Below are 15,747 nucleotides of genomic sequence, written 5' to 3' on the forward strand. Positions count from 1 at the left end.
ATATAGATTGATAGAACGTAATGAGCAGGAAATATAGCCTCTAGTTTTCTTATGTAATTTTACATTAAGTTCTTTGGTAGTAAAACTCTAGATGGTAAAGCAGTGTGAGTAGTACCACTGCTTTGTTTTGTAAATGGGCTCTAATACCTTACCTAGGTGGGTGGGTGTTGCCAACATTTATCATCAATATTAATTTATTCATAAATATCAACAGTTATCTAACATCAAAGGATAGTATGATTTCATATTTGCACATAAAATGATCACAAGTCATTATCCAAACTATTAAAATTAAGTTGTTATGCAACAAGTTGATGTACTCCTAGGTATCAGCACAGGAAACTGACGTTTTATCAATAAGGTACAATGAAATCTTTGTCAACACCAAATCACCTTATCTGTACTTTAAATAGTGTCTAAAAAGTTATGAATCTGTTATATGATCTGATAATTTTGGTTTTTGGAGTCAGGTTTTATGACAGAAGGGGCCTGATAGGTGCATGGATAGTGTGCCTCAAATGTTAAGACAAAATTAGCAAAATGATGGTACTTGTAATCTTAAGTTCATGAAATTTAAATTTATGAACAGACTCGCCTGAAGAACACTGCCAATAACACCGTAAGAATAGACTCATTCAAAGAACAATGACAATAACACTGTACAAATAGACTCATTTGAAACACAGCATCAATAATACTGTATGAATACACTCATTTGAAGAACAGTGTCAATAATACTGTATGAACAGACTCATTTGAAGCATGGTGCCAATAATACTGTAAGAACAGATTCATTTGAAGCACTGCCAATAATACTGTAAGAACAGACTCATTTGAAGCACGGTGCCAATAATACTGTAAGAACAGACTCATTTGAAGCACAGTGCCAATAATACTGTAAGAACAGACTCATTTGAAGCACGGTGCCAATAATACTGTAAGAACAGACTCATTTGAAGCACGGTGCCAATAATACTGTAAGAAGAGACTCATTTGAAGCACTGCCAATAATACTGTAAGAACAGACTCATTTGAAGCATGGTGCCAATAATACTGTAAGAACAGACTCATTTGAAGCACTGCCAATATTACTGTAAGAACAGACTCATTTGAAGCACGGTGCCAATAATACTGTAAGAACACACTCATTTGAAGCATGGTGCCAATAATACTGTAAGAACAGACTCATTTGAAGCACGGTGCCAATAATACTGTAAGAACAGACTCATTTGAAGCACTGCCAATAATACTGTAAGAACAGACTCATTTGAAGCACGGTGCCAATAATACTGTAAGAAGAGACTCATTTGAAGCACTGCCAATAATACTGTAAGAAGAGACTCATTTGAAGCACGGTGCCAATAATACTGTAAGAACAGACTCATTTGAAGCATGGTGCCAATAATACTGTAAGAACAGACTCATTTGAAGCACGGTGCCAATAATACTGTAAGAACAGACTCATTTGAAGCACGGTGCCAATAATACTGTAAGAAGAGACTCATTTGAAGCACTGCCAATAATACTGTAAGAAGAGGCTCATTTGAAGCACGGTGCCAATAATACTGTAAGAAGAGACTCATTTGAAGCACGGTGCCAATATTACTGTAAGAAGAGACTCATTTGAAGCACGGTGCCAATAATACTGTAAGAACAGACTCATTTGAAGCACGGTGCCAATAATACTGTAAGAACAGACTCATTTGAAGCACGGTGCCAATAATACTGTAAGAACAGACTCATTTGAAGCACGGTGCCAATAATACTGCAAGAACAGGCTCATTTGAAGCACGGTGCCAATAATACTGTAAGAACGGACTCATTTGAAGCACGGTGCCAATAATACTGTAAGAACAGACTCATTTGAAGCACGGTGCCAATAATACTGTAAGAACAGACTCATTTGAAGCACAGTGCCAATAATGCTGTAAGAACACACTCATTTGAAGCACGGTGCCAATAATGCTGCAAGAACAGACTCATTTGAAGCATGGTGCCAATAATACTGCAAGAACAGACTCATTTGAAGCACGGTGCCAATAATACTGTAAGAACGGACTCATCTGAAGCACGGTGCCAATAATACTGTAAGAACAGACTCATTTGAAGCACGGTGCCAATAATACTGTAAGAACAGACTCATTTGAAGCACGGTGCCAATAATACTGTAAGAACAGACTCATTTGAAGCATGGTGCCAATAATATTGTATGAACAGACTCATTTGAAGCACAGTGCCAATAACACTGTATGAATAGACTCATTTGACGCACAGTGCCAATAATACTGTATGAACAGACTCATTCAAAGAACACTGCCAATAACACTGTATGAACAGACTCATTTGAAGCACAGTGCCAATAATACTGTATGAACAGACTCATTCAAAGAACACTGCAAATAACACTGTATGAACAGACTCATTCAAAGAACACTGCAGATAACACTGTATGAACAAACTGATCTGAAGCACAGTGCCAATAATACTGTAAGAATAGACTGATATGAAGAACAGTAACAATAAATACTGTATGTCAAATGGAATCACACAGACACAGACAAACATTGTTTAGAAGCAACTGACAAGGGCATCTTGTGTCAGATAGCATAGAAAAAACCCAGAAGACAATGCAGATTAAAAGCTACTCTGAACGACACACAAACACAAAAACAGCTTTCTAAAAAAAAAAACTTTTTATTTGATAAAGATTAATGCCTCCATGCAAAAAAGGCAATTTGAGGAGCTAGAAATGCAGTGATTAAAGCTGCCACTAGATTCACACTGTGATTATCCAGGATTGCAATTCCACTAATATACTCCACATCAGGGCCAGGACGTTCCACTACACACTTCTTCTTTCTGTCATACCCTGTAAACATAACATGAAAAATCATTTTAGATTCTGATAAAAAGGTTGAATCAAGCAACATATTTTAGTTTTGTCCATAGATGTTATGAGTAAAAAGGCAAATGGGAAAGGAAGATGTGGAAGTTTTTCATCTGTGTATCTGGATATCTAAAGACAAATTTTTCATGGGGTTAGGGATTATGAGAAGGGGTGTTTCATTCTGCATAAAATTAACAAGAACAAATTTGTTCATTGAAAAGAAAAGTGTACTACTTTAAATTCAAAATGTTTTCATGAATCTCCATCTTTGCTAACTAGCAGCCATTGAACAACTTCATTAAATACTGACTGCTGGTATATGTGGCTAGCTAAAACAGGGTTTTGAAACAATGCCCTCTTGCTGGTAAAGTATTACTGCCTGTAGCAAGCAAAATCAGCTGAACAATGAGAGAGATTTTTACACTGACCTGTTCAGTATTAAATACAGCAACTTGCACTGTGCCCACATGTCATGACTCAAAAGAAAAATGAGCAAAGATTTAAACTGAAAGATGCAATATTTGACCTTTCTGGAGGGCGTTATGATTACCCTGGTACATGTAATGAGCAATCAGATTGTATCAGTTTCTTTCGTTTGGACTCAATCAAATACTTAACTAGCAATAGTTACTGTTTCAGTTCATTACATATGCCAAGGTTTGATGATGATGAAAGTGGATTTAGGACTCATATCTAGCAAAGAAGTTGAATCCCCAAATTCGTTCTAAAGCAACCACCATCTAGCTACTTAAATTCTATGTCAGGGGTTTCGATGGAGGATGATAGCCAATGATTTTTTGCTGTATATTTTGTCCAGGAATCACTGCCTAAACTTCCTGGATTTAATAAAGTTTATTTTAAGTTTTATAATGCATCATCTAATTCATCAGCGATAATTCATCCAGCATCTTCCTTCAGTCTAGCCTTGATATACATGTGACAGAACCAGGACATCAAACCAGTAGATTTAAAAACTTTCATCAATAGATCGACTTCTGAGCCAGTTGATTTTATTATTGACATAAATTTTTCTTTTAATGGTACTGAAAAGAAATCAAGTGGATTTTTTTTACATAATATGTATTATCTTTATAATTCAACAGCCAGTTTTGAACATGAGCCAGATTCCAAAACAAAAAAATGTTACCATAATAATGATTATCTCATAGTTTACAAAAGAGGTTTTCTGGGATAAAATCCACAAGCATTTTTAGCTTCCTACACAAGATCACTAACTAGTGACCACTGATGACATTTATTGCTATTTCACACTAGGCTTTGTCTCATATTTCTTAGGTGGTGGTGTTAACATTTTGAGAAAGCACAAGTTTTGTCATTTTGATATGAACAAAAAAATATATCATCTGCCCTTCAATATTCCTCTAAAAGCATCTTGAACAATGCAATAACAGTTAAACAAAACAAAAACTAAAAATACTAACTAATGACATATAAATGAATATATACAGTAATCTTGGACTGCCAGCCAGCAGTATAAATATAGCTGACCGCTTCAGTGGCCAAGTGGTTAGAGTGTCTGCCTCAGAAGCAGGAGGTCGTGGGATCGATCCCCAGCCAAGTCATACCTAAGACTTACAAAAATGGTACTAACAGCTGCCTCACTAGGTGCTCAGCATTAAAAGGTTAGTGTCAGGTGTCAGGACAATGTGACTGGGTGGGACATCATGCTACATGTCTGCGGCATGATGCCCCAGTGCAAGACATCACTATAAACTGCCACATTGCAGACATTGTAGTGATATGACTGAAAATTTGGTAAAGCTACGTTAAAAATCCTAATCACACACACACACAAACACACAAAAATATAGCTCATGCATCAATAATTACTTTGAGGCCTCACATTAGAAACATGCAGTATTAAGTCCATGCACCCAATTCCTATAATTATTCACATCTATAATACAGCTAACCTGCCAGAAGTGGCGTATCACAATATACAATGAATAGTGATTTGTGTGCCAAGTTAAGCATTGAATAAACATTTTGTTACTACTTCCAACTGCAATGATCATAAAAGACCTTCTGAGCAGACTTTGATTTATATAGGTCTAACATGGTTGAATCAATGTGATGAGAAACACAAACACTCAGCCCATGTTAGTAAAACAATAAACTTTGATTATTGCAAGCAGTAGTAACAGAGAAGCATCCAATTTTCCAGTTTCATGACTGGAAATAAACAGCACCCAAGAAATGAACATTTAACATAAGATGGTAAAAAAGTCAAGCAAGCATGAAATACAGGTCACAGAAACCACTTTTGGTAGAAAAAGGATTTAAATTGTATCAATATACATCCAGTCACCAAGTTTCACAATTCTAGGCTAAAGCCAGTACAAGATAAAATACAGATCACAGTGAATATCTGATACTAGAGTGTGGTAGTAACAGAGATGTTATTCTTCATCAATCCAAGCAAAGCCAGTACCTGAGAAATCAACAAAGAAAACAACATTTTACCGAGGTTGGTGAAATATCAAATATCATTGAATCTGACCTACTAATTATTTCTTCAATGTAAGATGCTTCCCCTGATATTTGTGTTTATTTGGTCGCTGTCTTACTGCCTAAATAACAGTGTTGTGTAACATGTTCCCAGTTTGACTAACATTGGAATGAGAAGTCAATTTTTCAGGAATATATTGCACACCTGGCAGCCCATATTGACGCATTTCTACAAACTAAAGCCATATTGTTTTAGTTGGATTTTCCTTACTCTGATGTCTATTTCCTAATAAATTCAAATTCTGAAAGAAGCACAAGAAAACGTGTTTTCAAGTTCCAATGACATACAACTGAGTTGACTGGAATGCGATGGAAGCCGGGAATCTGAAATTGGATTAAGTTGAAATATCTGACTGTAATGAAAAAAAATAAAAATATACTAAAAATTACTGAATAAAGTGTTTGTATAGCTTCATGTAATTTATTTTATCATCCTTTTCACTGATTTTATTGACGGCCTGGTACTCATCAAGATGCGCTTCTCATCAAGTTTCATGATTCTAAGTATAACAGTATGTGTAAATAGTATAACAGTATGTGTAAATAGTATAACAGTATGTGTAAATAGTATAACAGTATGTGTAAATAGCAGATCCAGATACTTCATCTGGAAATTCAAGTTCCCCCATAACCCCTACCAGCACGACTGCTAACTGGTACACCTGAGGAGGAATTATCTTCTCCCACTATTTTATTTCTTACTGAAACCCATATCTATGAAAATGAATCTGGTAATAATGGACCCTTGGTATAAACAAAATACTGTTATTAACATAATACATCAATACTTCCAATGAAGTTAGAATTCTTTAAAATCTATTAAAAAGTTTGAATCTGTTACAAATTTGTTAAAGGAAAAGAAAAGGGAAGAGAAAAAAACACAAATTTCACTGTATTTTATCATCAGACAGCATTTTCTTTGTTTTTGTTAAGTATTTCTTTAGTATTCCTGTGGTACTTGGTGAAATCTTCACACCTGTCAGTAGTTTCAAAGCCTTCATTATGTAGCTATTATAGTCATGAAGTTGGCCAAAATTTAAATTCAGAATATGAAATTCAAATTCAAAACAAAATCTACCTTTAAAACAAACATACTCACCAGAATATTGTAATGTGGCCCCTAAAAGGGAGTCTACAGATGAGCCCAAAATTCCATATAACCCTGCTAAGGGAACTATGGGCCACTGAACTGGTGAATTTTCTAAATGAGAAACATTGGTCAAAAACACCAGAGGTAAATAATAAGCCAGGCCCACAAGCAGTCCACCAATTAGACTACTGACTGTTCCTACAACAGACACACCTCCATTAGTTCCTGCAAACAGACAAAAGTAACAAAGAATAAGAAGAACACAAGTAAATCTGGACAATACAAGTCTGACCATAGAAGTGACCCATTTATTTATGCAGATTTACAGACAGTGTTTCAGTCAGGCTTCAGGAAAAAGTGGGCTAATGGTGGGATCAGTGGGCTAATGGTGGGATTAGTGGACCAATGGTGGGATCAGTGGACCAATGGTGGGATCAGTGGACCAATGGTGGGATCATAGAAGGTCAACCTCATACTACCTGTATTGACATGAAAAAAAACAAAATAAATTAACTTCTTTGCTCTAAGATTCTCCTATCTAATGCTTCTAACTTACACCAACAAGTTGTTCTACAAAAGTCTGCTTTTATTTATCTTACAGAACTGTTGTGGTCAGATAAATAAAAAGTAGGCAATGAAACTTCTTGGTCTACTACCAACTACATAGTGTTAATAGTTAAGTACATAATAAAGATCACTGTAGATTAACCTTTTGTTTATTATAATGTTAAATGTTAAGTGCATAAGGCAAATGTTTCACAAATGCATGGTTCTGGTTACATTAAAAAATAATTTGGTTAAGAATAAACAAACAAATTTTATTTTGTTTTGTTTGTTTTTTTGGGGGTGGTGGTGGTGGTAGTGGTGGCCTGGATGGATTTAATTAAAGCTTAAACTAGAAAATAAATGTCATTGGCATCCTGAACTTAACTTCAATTATAGTTACATCCCTTTGCTAACATTTTTTCTCCCCCAATTTGTTTTTTGCACCCTTCCCCCAACTCCAAATGTAGGGATGGCAGCAAAAAATAGGGTTCCTGGGGTCACCAGAAGCACACACACTTTTTCATTTGGCCTAATAAAGATCACTATAGACTAACCTTTGGTTGCTATAATGTTAAATCAAAAGTACATAATAAAAATAACTATAGACTAACTTTTGGTTCTTATAATGTTAAATTAAAAGTACATAATAAAAATCACTTTACCTTTTGGTACTTTTTCAAATGTTGTGATGAGTCTGGACGAAGACAGTCTACCAAAAACTGTTCCTATTTCTGAAGCAAAAGTGTCTCCGCAACTACATGCTAATGATCCTAAAACAGCCATGGAAAGCCATGATGCATTATAATCGTGAGAAAAGTTTATTAATTTCTCTGTGCAGCCAACATCTATCATAAAGATTAGGGCAAACTCTGCAGCAACCCCACCATTACATAACACTTGAACCCAGTTTCGCTGTCCACCTGTGCAAAATATGTAATATAGATTTTTTTTACAAAGTCAGAAAACCTAAACTGATATTTCTTCTAGCATTGTAAATAACAAAACTATGACATATTTTTTCCAACAAAAAAATAAAAATACTTTCATAGTCAAGCACAGACTACAGATTCTCAGCGAGACAGATTTTATTGGTAAATGATCAATGTGAATTAAAGATCTACAATGTGCTATGAAATGGATGATGGAAAATAAAGTTTAAATTTATTGAAAGCTCATTGCATGATATCTGCTCTGCACAAGAGAACCAACTATACAGCACTGTACTTAGGAAGTAAATGTACAAAACCTGAATATGTTAATTGTGCCATATAAAAGGAATCATTATAAATTATATTTTAATACTGTACAAAATCTCTGAAACAATATAAACATATCAAAGAAAATCGGGACTAAGAAAAGGGTTGTTAGTTTTAATCCATATCAGTTTCTCTTAAGTGGGCAATACCTGTTTTTCCACAACCTTTACTGCTGTTCTGTGTTATGAAAGCCCCAAAAGTCTTCTCATAAGCAGTGACTATACAACTTATGAATACAAAATGTGTATCCAGGGTGATTTAAAATGTTAAAGACATTTAAATATGAGCATCATTTCTCTTCCATACTATTCAATGGGTGCCAATAAGGATTGCGTTAAGTTTTAGAAACACTGTTCTTCCTTTCATGAGCTTAAATAATTTAGAAACAAAGTATCTGAAATGTTTTTAAGTTTGTAAGGAACAGTGCAAGGAGTACACGGCCGAGTGAAAACAATGATCGATATGAATCAAACGTTTGGTCAGAGTATTTTGAGAGATTTTGAGCTTACTCGGATTGAGTATTATGGAACATTACATAGGATGACATCAAACAAGCACATAATGTTTCAGCTTGAAGAAAAATAAATACCTATAAATAGTTTAATAAGCAATCCCGAGTTTAAGACTGCATTGATTTTTACGCTGTGACTGTGACACATTAATGAAATAAATGTTAATCTTTATTCATTTGAAATAACTTCTGCTATGTTAGTCTTGATGACTAATCACACGTATATTTGTTGTTTTAATTGCAGATCCATGTCGTTCTTTTCATGGGATTAATAACATTTTTCAGCATATGATAGGCTATACATGGCAGCCTGTATACCTGGGAACCAACCAGAAGGAACCACAAAACCGGGTTAACTGACTTATTATGTCATTCTGGATAAGTAAAAAATATTACAATTAATTATTAATTATCATAACCATACTTATACACTACTCGCTCAATACTCGCAAACCCATTTTAAAAATCAGGTGAGGATCCTACCTTTTTAAACTAGAAAGTACCAAAAATATTTTACCCCTATTTTTGCAATCAAAATTATAAACTGAAATTGTGATATATTGCTCATTTTATTGTCAAAAAATGGTGGATAGTACCTGGAAATTTTAATCAACATCATTAAAGTTTTATTAAGAAGTCATTTATTTTGTTACATTTTCTTTCCAAAAAAGATTCTTAGTACACCATAAATAACAATATTCAATGAAATTCTGATCAATGAAAATGTCAATAACACCTATTGAAGGCAGCACTTTAATAAATAAATACCAATTAAATACGTTTGACAGATTGAAATTCATATTTTAGTTTGGTTTAAGAGAAATCATCATAAATGCAATGTGCCCTCATGTAATCAAACATTAAATATGTTTAACTACCATAACAGCTATGCCCACGAGAGTTTCCATGGGAACCTAAGTGCCAACCACAATTTGATATCTCACTGTTTGAAGCAAATTAAATATGTTTTACTGAGTGAAATTCATATTTTAGTTTGGTTTAAGAGAAATCATCATAAATGCAATGTGCCCTCATGTAATCAAACATTAAATATGTTTACCTACCACAACAACTATGCCCACGAGCATTTCCATGGGAACCTAATTAAGTGCCAACCAAACTTTGATATCTCACTGGCTGATGTATTTGTTGTAATGTTGCACTGAATTAAAAACAGAATTGCTAAGTATTATCATATTATGTCTTTTGGTGGAATAAAGGAAAACTTAAAAAGTCATGTAAATACTAACTGAGTAAGAGGTAGCGGCCCTGGTCATGGTTAGGTCAACTCTTTTCAACTGATCTATCGAATTCTGTTATAAATATTATTGTTTACGTAAAATAATTAAACTACCTTAAATTAGCCTATGCAAAGATAGCAATACCACCAAGTGAAATAAATGCATGTATTTGATGAAGTAAAAACTAAAAAGCAATGTTTCACTTCTATGGTTCATTGTGGAGTAGCAAGTTTTAGAGTTTGTAAATAATCTTAAGATTCCTGAATTTGCATTCAGAGATTTCTGTTAAGGATGAGAAAATTTCACAATTACTTGTAATGAAATCCTGTCAGTACAATCAGAACAATTCTAAAAAATGGGTTTTAACACTGATGGCTGTTTCACAAAATAAACGTCCCAAGTTTTTCAAAGTAAGCTATTTGGTCTGAATCAACAAGTAGTCTAGTTCAATGATTTGTTTGCTCCTTTTCTTGTAATGCAAATACCGTATGAAGCAGGGAACCAAACTTATCAACAACAACAAAATGCAGTGATGTAATACACCATGTATTTGTGTACACATGAAGGTTGCTGAGACCAGGTGGAATAATGTTAATGATGTTTGTGAGGTTGAGCACCTTGAAAATAGAGGTAGTTGATATAGAAAAATGAACAACTCCATTATAAAAAGTGCTTTCTTGACAGTAATTCCCAAGACAATATTAAAACGAGTATTTAGCCATTAAACAGCCAAGTTGTCCCACACCCTACCTTGGCAGTTTTATTGCTGTTTGGCGGGGATATGATCCCTTCTTATTTTTTAAGTTTCCTCTGTAACTGATTCCTTCACTTATAGAGCACTAATTGTTTTTAGACCCTGCTGTATGCGAGTTATAGAGGGAGTGGTGTACTTATTAGCAAAATAAAAAGCAAATTCAGGCATGCATCCACATTCACACCTGGTCTATAATTACCCCACACATGGACATAAAAAATTAAAAAGAAATTATTTAAAAAGAATTTGCTGTCACTTGTAACCTTCTCTGAAGTCTTCTTCCAGCATTCTTTTCTTTTTTGACCTGAACTTGGTTGCCTTAGATGCAGCAACAAAGAACATTAGAAGGGATGAGAAAAAACAGAGGTTACTGATGGTAAGAATGAAGCCCACAACCAGACCTGAAATAAATAAACATTAGCTAAAATAAATAAATAGTACTTAATTTACTAAACACTTTGAATTCACTATTTTTCGTGGCATTCAAGTTTTTGTGGATTTCAGGGTTGAAAACAAAATATGTAATTAAGGCCCAAAGATCAATGATCATTGTGCTGAAACAAGAGGACTCCTTCCTCAATCAATGAATTTAAGTAGTGGCGAAATTGTGATTGATATCCACGAAAATAAATTAATTAACAGTGAACATGATTTATTTGTGAATACAATATCATCTAGAAATTTCAAGTCCTTTTTTTCAACCTGAATGCTGGGATCAATGTAAGTATTTCATTATCACATAGTGTTCCATTTGAAGGCTGAAACCCAGTTTGAAGGTTGAGACCCATATAAATTATTCATTATCACACAGTGTTTAATTTGAAGGCTGAAACCCACATACCCGTAGGTAATTCAATATCACGGTGTTAAATTTGAAGGCTGAGGCCCATGTAAGTTACTCACTATCACAAAGTGTTCAGTTTGAAGGCTGAGACCCATATAAGTTATTCATTATCACATAGTGCTCAGTTTGAAGGCTGAGACCCATATAAGTTATTCATTATCACATAGTGCTCAGTTTGAAGGCTGAGACCCATATAAGTTATTCATTATAACATAGTGCTCAGTTTGAAGGCTGAGACCTATATAAGTTATTCATTATCACAGGCGGGACCCCGAGTGGCCGAGTGGTCTAAAGCGCTCATCGTTCCGGATCACTGCCATCTTATCTCTGTGTGGGTTCGAGTCCAAGGCTCAGATAGCATGGGTATGTGGGAAAGCCTGCCAGTAGCTTGACATGGGCCAGTGGTTCTTCCCTGGGTTTCCCAGGGTTCTTCCTACACCATTTATACTGGCCATCATGTATAGCCTATCTTGTGCTGAAAAATGGCGTTAAACCCTAGAACAACAACATTATCACAGTGTTCAATTCGAAGGCTGAGACCCATACAAGTTTTTCATTATCACAAAGTGTTCAATTTGAAGGCTGACAAACATACAAGTTATTCATTGTCACAGTGTTCAATTTAAAGGCTGAGACCCATATAAGTTACCCATTATCACAAAGTGTTCAGTTTGATAGCTGAGACCCATATAAGTTTTCCATTATCACAAAGTGTTCAATTTGAAGGCTGAGACCCATATAAGTTATTCATCATCACAGTGTTCAATTTGATAGCTGAGACCCATATACGTTTTCCATCATCACAAAGTGTTCAATTTGAAGGCTGAGACCCATATAAGTTACTCATTATCACAAAGTGTTCAATTTGATAGCTGAGACCCATGTAAGTTATTCATTATCACATAGTGTTTAATTTGAAGGCTGACACCCATATAACTTACTCATTATGACACAGTGTTTAATTTGAAGGCTGACACCCATATAACTTACTAATTATCACATAGTGTTTAATTTGAAGGCTGACACCCATTTAAGTTACTCATTATCACACAGTGTTCAATTTGAAGGCTGAGACCCATATAAGTTTTTCATTATCACACAGTGTTCGATTTGAAGGCTGACAAACATACAAGTTTTTCATGATCAGTGTTTAATTTGAAGGCTGAGACCCATTCATTATCACACAGTGTTCAATCTAAGTTATTTATTATCACAGTGTTTGATTTGAAGGCTGAGACCCATATAAGTTATTCATTATCACAAAGTATTCAATTTGAAGGCTTGAAACTACAGCCAGACGATATATCACATTCTCAAGATCATGCATCCCTCTCAGAAAAAAAAGCAATACAGAAATTGAATGGCAAAAATAAAATACCAGTTCCATTTCTTGGGATGATGGTTTATGAAAAGATAGAAGGTTCACTAAGGGTTCCTATTTTTACAGGTCTCTGAAATGCAATACTTAGATGCCAACCCCTGAGTACAAAAATACTGACCGTTTGTGACAAAAATACTTTTCAGGAACAAATACTTTAATGCATACATAACTATTTACAACATCTACAACCATCTGTAAAGTTGGTATATAGTCAAAGATGCATGTGTTGCACTCTTGCACCCCTATTCCATTCGGGTGCCCATTCAGAGATGGGATGGGATAAATATGGGGAAAATGGGACACTAGGCAGCTATGGCAGTATTCAATCATTCCCTAAATTTTATGCATTAATTTGCAAGAGAATTCATGAAAAGAGCTATTACTTTTTAAGTAAAAAGTAAGTTTCTCAGATGTATTCCATTAAAGCCCCAGTACTGCCATTTATAATAAATTTTACCATTCTTCCAATCTAACTAAAGTATGTAAAGATGGAAATGATTTGGTATAAAATCTATCTGACGTAAACCGTTCTTTGACATACCAGTAATCAAGACGTTATGTTTAAACGATGTTAAAATATTAAGTTTATCAACAAAATAACTCATAATTCCATTCTTTTTTGGGATTGCTCCAAAAGTAGTGATTTGACGTGTTTGACAAATTTCGTTCGTGACTAATTTAAGAACAACAACATTTGACATGGCACAAAAATTGATTCAAGAGGGAATGAAGAGAGGCAAGTCCCCATTTTTTTTAATGGATCTGAGAAGAAAAAGCATGCATTTGATCCAAATAAGACTTGGGTGATTATTGGTGATCATCTGGTATGCTGTAATACTTTCTGAAGTGCAAACTTGGGCTGAAGAAAATCTGATTTAGCATGGTGCAGATTTATGATTACAACTGTGACATCATCAAATCCCATGTTCCAGCTTTTGACTAACCCATGGATGTTGTTGATCAATATCAGATTAATTCGTACACATGAAAAACAGCAGGGTATTTCAGTTCATGGGAGAAATTACATGGCACATAATGTGCCAAAATGTTGATGTTTCCTGGTTTAAATGGAATCCAACTATGTTTAAAACCAACAGCTTTCAAGATCCAGTATTATTCAGATCATTTGGCATATACAACATCTGCATGTAATGGCTGCATTGGGGTTTTAAGTTACAGGTTTTTCCATATCATATAACTTCTGAGCATTTATATGTACAATCCTGTTTATTAATCCTACAACTTCTGAGCATTTATGTGTACAATGCCTGTTTATTAATCCTATAACTTCTGAGCATTTATGTGTACAATGCCTGTTTACTGCAAATAAACAGAATTATAACCTTTCAATCTGTCAATCATCGTCATCCACTAGAGTGCTTACACACAGTATGCTTGGTGTCGCTACTTGTATCTCCTGATTGACAAATGATTCTGATAATCAATTCATATACATGTATTCTGGCAAGGCAATGAAATGTAATAAAACAAATGATATACTATTTAAATGTAATAAAACAAATGATATACTATTTAAATGTAATAAAACAAATGATATACTATTTCATATATAAAGCTAAACGATGAAGTCAAAACAACGTAGTGGAGCAGCTTGACTCCAAATTAACTACTATACCCTGAATGTACAGCAGCATAAATGCATCTTGGTTTCAGTTTAAATTGCATTTATTGATATTCTATGACACAGCTATGAATTATTAGTGCTTTTAATTATCCCGACTAATTTTAATTATCCCGACTAATTTTAATTATCCTGACTAATTTTAATTATCCTGACTAATAAAACTCACAACATGGGTAAAAAAAATTAAACTTAATTATCAAGCAAATAGTATCATGCACCATCAAAATGGCTTCCAAAAAACTGAATAAATCATGTGCAATTTGAAATCCAGACGTTATGATAAACTTTCTTTAATTATATGATAATGTACAGTATATCCCCTAGGGGTGCAAGACTGAGAGTCAAAAATCACCTTGGTGTTAAAATTGGGGGTCAGACTGAGTTAAAAACAAACTTTGGTATCAAAACTAGGGGTCAAATTAAAAAAATTGGGGGTCTCTGAAGTGCAAATGAGGGTAAAGGGAACCAATGATGTATAAAACATCAGAGCACAACTGTAAGTCTTGTATATATATATATATATATATATATATATATATATATATATATATATATATATATATATATATATATATATATATATATATCTAACAGTCTGATCAAAGATATTCCTAAGTCCAAGTCAACCAAATTAACTGCCAATCAACTATTAATGTTGTTAGAACAGAGATAAATGTTAATCACCTACCTGTAGCAGGTGTAAAAAATTAATCACCTGCTGGCACTGGACTGAAAATAATCAGTGTCAGCCAAGCTTAGCATTAGTAATGTGTTTTAACATGTTCACCATACTACCTTCAATCAAATTTTTCCATCCTCCTGAAGACAGATTATTCAAACCAAACCTGTCGCCTACTGGGTCCAGACAACTGAGATATTACTGGTTCTTAACAACCTAAACTTAAAACCAACTGAATAAAATAACAATAATGGAGTAAATGAAGCATACATTGAGATCCACACACAAAGCTTGAAAATATAATTTTTTAACTGACCTGCAGGACGACCATAACAAACTGTTTACTGATCCTGCCTAAATTTCACTGATCCTGCAAAAGTTTAA

General features: G+C 34.3%; 1 protein-coding gene across 2 annotated transcripts in view; it reads right to left on the bottom strand.

Annotated features, from left to right (window-relative positions):
* Positions 1-2,680: 2,680 nt before the first annotated feature.
* LOC149776017 (transmembrane protein 19-like) overlaps positions 2,681-15,747 on the bottom strand; it is a 30,094-nt gene continuing 17,027 nt past the window's right edge. The window contains exons 3-6 of one of the 2 annotated variants that reach the window (XM_089941638.1): positions 11,078-11,215; positions 7,715-7,972; positions 6,516-6,731; positions 2,681-2,869 (exon numbers count right to left, since the gene is read on the bottom strand). In XM_089941638.1, coding sequence (XP_089797764.1) covers positions 2,709-2,869; positions 6,516-6,731; positions 7,715-7,972; positions 11,078-11,215 — 773 coding nt within the window. In that variant the 3' untranslated portion in view covers positions 2,681-2,708. The remainder of the gene's footprint in view (positions 2,870-6,515; positions 6,732-7,714; positions 7,973-11,077; positions 11,216-15,747) is intronic. The other variant, XM_089941639.1, reaches the window with a different exon arrangement.

Source organism: Sinohyriopsis cumingii, chromosome 18 (assembly GCF_028554795.1).
Source record: "Sinohyriopsis cumingii isolate HCF-2022 chromosome 18, ASM2855479v2, whole genome shotgun sequence".
In the NCBI taxonomy this organism is placed as follows: Eukaryota; Metazoa; Mollusca; class Bivalvia; order Unionida; family Unionidae; genus Sinohyriopsis; species Sinohyriopsis cumingii.